Source organism: Convolutriloba macropyga, chromosome 9 (genome assembly GCF_964194025.1).
Source record: "Convolutriloba macropyga chromosome 9, txConMacr16.3, whole genome shotgun sequence".
NCBI classification, from domain to species: Eukaryota; Metazoa; Xenacoelomorpha; order Acoela; family Convolutidae; genus Convolutriloba; species Convolutriloba macropyga.
In genome coordinates, this window is record NC_134476.1 from 59,661,665 (window position 1) to 59,672,189 (window position 10,525).

Here is a 10,525-nt window from a genome sequence, read left to right on the forward strand (position 1 = left end):
ACGATGAAATACGAGGAAATAAAACATGGTGCAATTAGCTTTGATATAAGAAATTCAATAGCCTCATTACTAGGCTTTAGAAAAATAGTTTATAAAAAAGGTAAATATAAATCTCAGACAATTGTTGATATTATGGGTTTTATTACTAATAACATTCATTGTAATGTAATATCTGGCGTTAAAGATAATGGGAACAACACAGACATACTATATACTTTTACTCTAACAGAACCACCAGGTTACTTGATAAATATTATATCAACTAATATTTGTATCAAAATGTAACCAAAGATAGAATAGAATATATAGAGTTTAATATTAAAGATGAGCATGGAAGACCAATAGACTTTAATGGCGATGTATTGAGTTTTACTTTAAATCTGGCGTAACCAGCAACAATCTAGTTTAACCAGCAACTTCGTTGATCTAGTCTAAATTATAGATCTAACTCTAGATATTGATATAAACTTAAACTAAACTACAAAACTCTCCGATCCCAATTAATTCTTAGTTTACCATTATTATTTTTATTTTTAGTTATATCAATGACAATATAATTATAAGGCTCTTTCCATACCTTATTACATATATTAGCAAAATCATTATAACTAAGTTCAACATTATTAAAGAAATCTTGATATATCGATGCTAGGACTTTACCTCTCTGTTCAAATAAAATAAATAGATTACAGTTCTCTCTAACACTCTGCCTATCCAGAGAGAACAGGTTTTGATTATGATATATCATATTGCAATTATTATGTCTACCTCTACAAAAGTATTCATTAATAACTGGTTCCTTGGCTCTAACATCATCGAATATCGTTAGTTTCTTTAAGTCTTTGGGTAGTTTTTCGGGAGATGGTAAATCTTATATATCTTTAAAAAATTCTATAATTGCTTTGGGGTTTATTCTTTCTAATCCATTGTATTGATCACCAGTTGGTCCAATGATTTATAGCTAATCAAAATATATACAAGCTAGAATTAGTTTTTTTAAAAAAGAATGTTTTACCACAATCACTAGGACCAGATAATATACATCTAAAGTTATCTGGGAATTCAATTTCAGTAATTATATCATCATCAAATAACCATGATTATAGATCATCATTTATGTTTATAGAGATAGTGTTAGTAGGACTATTGTTATTAGGTTTACCCTTTTGATGTTTTTCACCAAATAGATCTGCGAGCAGGTTCCCTGATATATAAAATTATCATTAACATTATCATCAACATTATTATTATTATTGGACATCATCATTAACATTATCATTATCAATGTCATTATAATTATCATTATCATAAACATTATTAGCAAAGCTACTTCGTAGATCATTATCATTAACATTATCATTAACAATATCCTTATCCTTATCATTATCATTATCATTTACATTATCATTATCATTATCATTATTATTATCATTAACATTATTAGCAAAGCTACTTCGTAGATCATTATCATTATCATTATCATTATCATTATCATTATCATTATCAATATCATTATCATTATCATTATCATTATCATTATCATTATCATTATCATTATCATTATCATTATCATTATCATTATCATTATCATTATCATTATCATTATCATTATCATTATCATTATCTTTAACATTAACATTACAACCTAAACAAAAACACTCATTATATTTTCTGGATATTTACCTTGATTAACTAGAATATTCAAAGCACTTTTAATTCTAAATCCTCTATCAATAAGATAAATCATATATAAACAATAAGCCTCACAATAAAATTCATCATAATGTTGTATTCTCTCATTAGAGCCTAGATCAACATATTCTTCTGAAATTATTGGTGGGGTTTCTACACCAAAACTATCAAAGTAATACACAGGACCACCTTCTCTTCTTATTACTAAAACCCAATGTGTACCATCAGTTGGATGTAGATTGACAATAATGTTGAAGTTAGGTTCCCCGATCGGTGAAGCCGTTTCACGGATACTATCCGGAGTCTCATCTCTCATTACTATTTCAATTGGTGTTAGACTTATATCTTTACCTATATCTTTTATTCTGATATCACTCATAGCATTATTATCAATATTAAATTTATTATTGAATTCCTCAAAAATTAGGATAAGCATTTTTATATAATAAATTTTATATATAAAAATGGATGCAGGTGGTATACTTTTTTTCTTATTATTATAATTGGAATTTGTTATTTATTATATGATTCAAAACCAAGTAAATATGCAAAACTAGAAGAAAGCTTTGGTGGACTTATGAATAGGAATCTAGTTAGATTTGAATATGAAAAGTCACCATTACATACTATTGTTTATGGTGGAACTGGTACAGGGAAAACATATTTTATTAGACAATACTTAAAATTACACTCAGTCCAAGACCAAGGCGAAAACCAAAACCAAAACCAAGATCTGCGAAGCAGTTTGCTAAACCACGAGCAAAGCTCGTTCACTGATCAAGCTAAAAATATAGTTATAGTGTGCAAAGATGACAGAGAGTGGATAGATCCTGAGTCTAATAAGTTTTATACTGGGTTTAATAAATGTGATATAAATATGATCACAAAAAATAATATGCATAAATTTCAAAATTGTTTAATAGTACTTGATGATATGGGTGACAGGTTAAATCAGGATATAGCTTTTTATTTTACTGAAGGTAGACATTATAATATTCAAATGATTGTAATGTGTCATAAACCAGCTCAAGTAATTAATACAGCAAGAATGAGTTGTGATACTATTTATTTAACAACTTATTATCGGCCTGATCTCTTTAAAAACTTTAATGAGATATATGAATGTGAACATGAATTTAGTAAAAAAAATTAGTGAGATAAATAGTAACCATTATAATCGTACAGATGGAATGTCAGATGAACTTCGTTATGGTATAATTATAAATAATAAGAAGGAAAATACTTTTATTATTATTAATAGTAATAGAACAATGATATATGATTAAAGAGTTGGTTTCCTTGATCTAAAAGCTCTTAGTTTAAAAGGTGAATTAGAAAGTGAAGATATAAATAAACTTATAGCATATATGAAACAATTCATGATAAATGCAACAGATAGAAATGTTATTAATCACGATAACTATATATTCTTTTTTAATAAACTTCTTAAATTAAATAATATTAAAATACAGAATGATGTTTTAACTAAAGAAATGATTATGGGAAAGGGTATAAAAAGTTTATCAACTATTGGTGGAATTATCAGCTCAGATTTAATTATATTTAGTTATACTTATCCTGATATAATATCAAGAAATGCTGGGAGTGTAGCTATGGGACCAAGCACAATGTTGAGTAGAGTAAATACATTGGTTAATGTTGGATATGGAGAAGAGTTAGATAAGGAGAAGAGTTTGATCTGCGAACGAACGAAGTCCGTGGCAAGCCAAGTAGCTTTGATGATAGTGAAACATGGGTAAAGCCCAATCTACGAAGTAGCTTTGCTAATAGTGAAACATGGGCAAAGCCCAATCTACGAAATACAATACAAGAAGAATATATAAACGACGAGGATGGGACTTTAAATAGAAAGGGAGGAAAGTTTTTAACCAGACTATATGGAAATAATGAAGAATTTAGAGAAGAGATTATAAATTTTGTTAGAGATAAAAAAGAATTAGACCTTGAACTGATTTTGGATAAGAAATGTAAAACTAATACACTCAATACGTTAGGAAATAAAAATTTAGCGAGTGTATCACATCTAAAAATAATACTAAAGATATAATTAAAATCATGGTTAATCATTACCCCGCGAAATGATTAGGTAAAAATTAAAGTTTACCCTATTATAAATGCTTTTAAAAATTTTAGAGTGTAACTATAAATTTGGAAACATTGCTGTTTTAAAATATCATTATGAATCATGTCATAAAGATAAAACTGATAAATGTATGTGTGGTAATATAATACTAAGTGGTGTTTGTGCTAATAATTTTTCTCCATGGGGTTGTTTTTTAAAAAAGAATCTAGTTCTAGTTCTAGTTCTAGTTCTAGTTCTAGCTCCAGCTCCAGTTCTAGTTCTGGTTCTTGTTCTAGTTCTATCTATGACTCTAACTCTAACTCAGATCCTAACCCTAACCCTAACCCTAACCTTAACCCTAACCCTAACCCTAACCTCAACCCCAACCCTAACCTTAACCTTAACCCTAACCCTAACCCTAACTTTAACCCAGAAGTCTTAATTAGAAGCTGTAATAAATGTAATTATGTAAAACCACTAACTGATTTTGATAAACGCAAGTATACATGTAGAAATTGTACTTCTACTAAAGTTAGTTGTCTATATTGCCCTTTTATTGTGAGATATGATGGAATGAATGCTCATGTAAAAAGACAACATCCAGATGTGGATAAACCTAAAGGATTTACCAGAAATCTGGCAAGCAGTTTCCCCTATTCAGCCCCAAACCCTATTATTATACAAAATGAAGAAAGTTGTACATGTAAATATTATAATTTTGTCTCATTTCTTATTAATAATGGGATAAATATAGAAAAAACAAAAGAAAATATAAGTTTATAGAAGAGTATAGATAATTTGAAATAAAAGCATGAAAAAAAACATCAAAAAGAGCGATTCGTTCTTAAAGAGTGAAAAAGAGCGATCTCCCTACTCAGGAATCACCCCGAAAAGAGTGAATCGCTCTTAATGAGTGAAATGTAAATTTTGCTTTGATTTTTTGATTTTTTTGTTTTATTTTTTGATTTTAATTGATTTCTGATTGATTTTTGATCGAATATAGAGAGAATGTTTAGGAGTAGATAAAACAAGGGAATCAACAAACAGTAAAATTTGGCCCGATTCGACATGCGCGATTAGCGTTAGGAGAAAGGGACAAATTTTACTGGTGGTTGATTCCCTTGTTTTATCTACTACTACAAACTCAACAACTTGTATACAAATTTGAAGTACAGCCTCGATTGTTTTCGTTCTTAAAATAGGCAATTTATGCGGCTAAGAGATGAAAATGTCAGGAAATACATCAATAATGGATGATTAAAAAGATTTGAATTTTTATTTGATAGAACATTTGCCCATGATAACCGTGGATTTATGTGGAGCAATTGAATTGAATTCTTATGTTGATTTTTTTCTTCGAAAACTTTTGTCTTGAAGGATGATTTTTTCCAGTAAACAGAAACTAAAGTAGGCCAAAAAGTTAGTACAGTTGGTTACAGAGTCTGACTTTGTTTCTGGAAATTATCGAGAAATTGTTAAATTAAGGGTTACCAGAACAAAAAGTTTTTGTTTTTGTATGGCTGGTTTCCAGCAAGAATCAACATATTCCTTAAGTTTCTTTAAGGCCATAGAGAAAAGAGACCCCTTTGCGTTATTATAAATTATTAAAGCTATAATTTATTAAACTTATAAATGTTATAAAATGAGTCAGATACAAAATATGGACAATAATTTGCCAAAGTAACCGAGTTCTTCGTTATGACGAAACTGTTGTATTTGATAAGGTTTTGTTTAGAGATTTGTTTACATGCAGTTGATTTTTACAAGACAACTCTCTTTTAAAGATTTCGTTATGAACAAAGAGGAAATAGTAAGTAAACAATTAAGAGTCTAACCAAGTTTATCAGTTAATCATCACAGTGACCTAATATTAACTACAGATTTTTTCCTGTATAAAGGAGGCACTGTAGAGCAAAAAATGTTTGCTCTGTCGATTATGAGGTAAAAATTATAAGTCAGATTTAATTGGGTCTGTGTAACAGTTGAGAAATTGTTAAGTTAAGGGTTACCAGAATTACATTTTGTTTTTAAATCATTGTAATGAATGCCATTAATGGCTTGAATCTCTCCCCTTGAGAAAATAATTGTAAATAATTGTGAATGTCTGAGTTGCGCTGCAGACCTCTTGATGTTTCTTAGACAAATAGTTCGACCGAATCTTTCATTCGTTTAAAACCAAATTTGCCATTACAAAGCCAATTATTATTGAACAATAAACTGTTGTGTTGATTTTATGTTTATAGCAAAATAATCAGAAAAAAAATTGTAACATTCGGGCTCTGAGGTATCAAACAATTTGATTGAATGATGTTGATCTCACTTGTGCGAAATTAAATTACAAAGTATGTTCATACACGCAAAAACTTAGCTTTAAAAACTAAGGAGAAGAATTCAAACAGTAACTGAAATCAATTGACGGAGAATTAGAAATCTGCTAGCTGAAAAATAAAAACAATGAGTAGAATGTAATTCCACTGTCAATTACTGTTGAACAGTTAGCTGTAGAAAGTGTTATCGATTGGGTACTTAGCGAAAAGAGCTCGATGACTTCATAAATTGTCGATAAAAAGATAAAATCTCTCATTGTTTTGCTTTCTTCCACCAATCTGTTCGCCTAAAAAATAAAATTTGCCAGATAGAAGAAAGATTCCTAGTATTAGATTGAAAAAGAATGAACTGAATATTGTCATGAAAACGTTGCCCGTGGTCAACACGGCTTGATCTGAGTTGACTTTATTTAAATTTAATTGGAGACAGTTAAGCAGTTCCTTTCTAGAGGCAGCTGTCATGTACATAATTTTCACTGTACAAAGGAACCAAAATAGGAAAAATTGTTGGCACACTCATTTTTGGAGCCAAAAGAATACAAACAGAAATTAGAAACTGCACAGTTTGTTTACAAATTTGAAAAGTCCCAGTTTTTGTTTTTAAAATAGGCAATTTATCCAGTTAAAATATAAAAAATGTCAGGGAAAAGAAGATTAATGGATGATATAAAAGAATTGAACTCTTCTTTCGATAGAACAGTTGTACATGATAACCCTGGATTTCTGTGGTGGTGCATTTTTTCAACGTAATTTATTTTTAATGTTGATTTTCCTTCTTCGAAGTTTGGTGTATTGAAAGATGATTTTCCCCCAGTACAAAGAAGACAAAGTTGGCAAAACAGTTTGTAGACTCAATTACAGAGTATGACCTTGTTTCTGAGATCGTAAAATTAAAAAATTTGGCTGATTTCCAACAAGAATCATCAAATTTCTTAATGATGTGCTTTGATATAATTCTGTCAAAGCTACCTTTAAAGTTAGAAAATGCGCCAGGTTAAAAACAACTCGGGCAAATGTGTTAAATGGCACAAATTCAAAAATCAAAGTAAAAGATACATATTTAAATAAACAAAGGTAAACATTTCTCGTTGCGTTGCTTTAGTTTTTAGCGAGCTATCAGAATGAGATATAAAAAGGTAAAGATTAAGTTATCGACTGTTGTCTAAATTTTAAAAAATGAACTCATTATTATAATGAAACTGTTGTCTGTGATCTCGCTGGATTAATCTGGACCAATTGAAGTCTTATTTATTTGACTCAATTTTGTCAGTTGATTATCAGAGTGACCTATCTTTATTTTCAGTTTTTTTCTTTTATAAAGTAGACACTATAGGCAAAGAATGTTTGCTCTATATTATCTCTAGCTCCAAGAGCCATGATATCTGCAAAGCAATTTGGCTTATTGGCAATTGTTCTAATCGCCAGCGCGGCTGTTGCTGTTTCGGCCGATATCTCCGCAAGGATTGGAGGTTGTCCTGAAATGTTTGTGCCAGTTGATGGAATCAAAGGAAGGTGTTTCTACCTGACTCGGGCAGGATTGAAGTACTCATGGATGAACGCCCATCGCGAATGCAAAAAATAGTAAGTCTTAAAGTAATATTGCAGAATTTTGCGGGAGGTTATATTAATTTATAATTAATTTTAGTTCAGCAAAGTTGTTTGAACCAGACGATGTCTCTGAGATATACAAGGTGGAAAAACAGATGAGACAATCTTTCGAATCGGTAAAACAGGGATATTGGAGTGAGTATCACTATAGTTTTAATAAAAACCGAGCAAGTTCTTTTTTAAAAGAGGGTTCATTTTTTAAATAAAAACTTTTTAACTGCATGATCTAAAACTATCCGGCTAATTTTTCACCAAAATGTCAAAACATACAGGTATCATATATCTAACATTGATATCAATAACATATATAGTGTAGAGTTGAATATTGCAAGGTTTTATCGTAATTGTTTGATAAAATTTGTCTATGCACTGTTCATGCGTTGTTTCTTTCCACTTTAATTGATGTGCGCTACTTACAATGTTGAGGGTCGATAACTTAATCAACATTTGCACAATATTTTAGCTTACATAATCCTAACTTGATGTTTTTTTGTGTGTCTGCGTATATTTGTGTGTGTGTGTTGTGTGTGTGTGTACATGGGTGTTTGTATATGCATGTGATACAGCCGTCAAACTGGCAGCTCTGGTTCTTTTTCAGGAGACTATTGGCTTGGGCATATAGCCATGCTGTACAAAACACCAGACAACTCTATTTACAGTACAACCATCAAATGGTTGAAAGACTCCTCTGACAAACCAATAGCGGAAAGCATGATTCCCAATAGTTCCTGGGCAAAGGATAAAGCTTTTTGTAGTATGCAAACGTATCAATACAAATCCAGATACTCAGCTCCTTGTGATTGGGAGTACCGCGCTCTGTGTGAGATAAGCCAATGAAACGTTCCACTTGTTAACAACATCAGTAGAGAACCTGAATGAAACCAAATAAGCACTGATTTCTATGTAGTTTTGCATAGTTTTGTTCCTTTTATATATAAAACATGTAAAATATATGCAAATATTTTCAGTTGCAAATAAATTTAACATTGAAGTTTGAATATACTGAAATTTTAATGACAATCTAGTTTTAATTGTAAATATTTTACACTTAAAATGAAGATATTTTGCTGCCTGGGAACTAACTTCTTTAAAATACTGCAAGCTCATCATTGTGATTATGATGCCTTCTAGTTTGCTTTGCCCATAAATGTCATTATGACTTGAAGACCACCTTCTAAATTTGCTCAAAAGTTCTGTTGCATTGTTAAGTTCATTGCACAGTTTTGATCAGTATTTCCGTCAAACAAAACGACTCAGAACGATAGTACAGTTGAATTTCATTGCATTTTCAACCCTGGGTTGCTGATTCAGTCCAGTTCTCGTACACTTTCATATCAGCGGAGTCTGCTTAGATCTTTAAAGACACGCGATTCATTAAACAAATTTTACGTTATAATTCTGCTTATATATATATATATATATATATATATATATACATATATATATATATATATATATATATATATATATATATATATAAAGTAGTAAATAATATGAGCGTTAAGAGCGAGGAGGGGGGTATTCATGCGATACTAAACATGGGAATATAGAATGTGATCATGAGTGGGCATTTCTAGGATCTTAAATATGTGTTTTCAGGAGGTCATTGTGAGAGTGTAAACCTGTGATACTTGAGCATGGGAATATAGGGGACGCTATTAATTGGGTCTTTTACGGTACCTAAACATTGGAATATAGGGGGTTTTTTAAATGGGTATTTTTTACGATGCCTAAACATGGGAATACAGGGAGTCATCCCCAAGTGCGCATTCCTTGGATCCTAAATGTGTGAATACAGGGCCTCATGCCGGGTGGGCAATAATACGATACTTAAACATGGGAATATAGGGGGTCTTCAAATGGGTATTTTATACAATACTTGAACATAGTAATACAGGGGTTTTTCTCAAGTGGTTATTTTTACGATGAATAAACATGAGGTTATAGAGATTATCCTAAGCTGACATAACAGTATAGTGGTGGAAAGATAAGGGGGGAGTTATTGTAAATGGGTCACCGTTGAAAACCTTAATAGTGGGAATAAGTTTGATTGTATTAAAATGCAACTTCTTTCTCAATATTTTTGTTTTCTATGTATCTATCTCCTTCCTTTACAACAAAATTAAGCTTGAAGTCTTATTTCTCGAGAAACGCCCAATGGCAACGATTGTAACGGTAGATTTGAAAAGTTTTCACGAGCTCTATCAGGAAGTGAAAAAAGAATATTCAGGATATAGTGAACGTACTTTGTAATTTTTAGCAACTTGTTTTAACCTGGTTCCTGATCTTGATTTAGATTTTGCATTGAAAGTAAGACCCTATGGTGGGCCCATTGGTATTGACAATTCTACACTTGACAAATAATTCAAACCATACAACATTTTAAGATTGCATGCTATTCTCCAAGACGCTTCCGCATTTGTCTTTGAATACAGCGAAAAAGGACCCGGCTATTCTTGCGTCTTGACCTGTACAGTCACAATTGAGTATATTGATCACGTGACAGTCATAGTTTTCTGTCTCTATAAGAAGTTTTTTGTGGTATTCGTTCAATTTATTGGAATGTTGGAACGGCTTTCGACATAAAAAATCGGTATTTATAATCAACGAGCTTTCTGTGTGTAATATAATTACACCGATATAGTTTCTTTCCTACGTCAAAGCTCATTCAATATACTTTCATCAAGTGAACAAAAATCTTACCAGTGGGTTTTTTAATTTTATTAATGGTTTAGCTTAGAAGAGCGGAGGTTACCACTAGTGCTATTTGCAGCAAATTATTCAAAGCATCAAACATCGTTTTCCTTTTGCCGAA

General features: G+C 30.9%; 1 protein-coding gene across 4 annotated transcripts; it reads left to right on the plus strand.

Moving 5' to 3' along the window:
- Window positions 1–6,560: 6,560 nt before the first annotated feature.
- LOC142345500 (uncharacterized) lies at window positions 6,561–8,731 on the plus strand. Of its 4 annotated transcripts, none has more exons than XM_075397570.1 (4): window positions 6,561–6,665; window positions 7,205–7,683; window positions 7,748–7,845; window positions 8,309–8,731. In XM_075397570.1, the coding sequence occupies exons 2-4, from the start codon at window positions 7,478–7,480 to the stop codon at window positions 8,545–8,547; spliced, it is 543 nt and encodes a 180-aa protein (XP_075253685.1). In that variant the 5' UTR covers window positions 6,561–6,665; window positions 7,205–7,477; the 3' UTR covers window positions 8,548–8,731. The 4 variants fall into 4 exon arrangements, with proteins under 4 accessions (XP_075253685.1, XP_075253688.1, XP_075253687.1 ...); XM_075397573.1 differs by having other exon boundaries at window positions 6,566–6,608; window positions 7,467–7,683; XM_075397572.1 differs by having other exon boundaries at window positions 6,600–6,665; window positions 7,373–7,683.
- The last annotated feature ends 1,794 nt before the right edge of the window (window positions 8,732–10,525 follow it).

Excerpts from the sequence above, each read along its gene's own strand:
- LOC142345500 (XM_075397570.1), top strand. The coding sequence starts at position 7,478 with ATGATATCTGCAAAGCAATTTGGCTTATTGGCAATTGTTCTAATCGCC. Across the intron at positions 7,684-7,747 it reads CATCGCGAATGCAAAAAATA|TTCAGCAAAGTTGTTTGAAC; the intron begins GTAAGTCTTAAA and ends AATTAATTTTAG. Across the intron at positions 7,846-8,308 it reads GGTAAAACAGGGATATTGGA|GAGACTATTGGCTTGGGCAT; the intron begins GTGAGTATCACT and ends GTTCTTTTTCAG.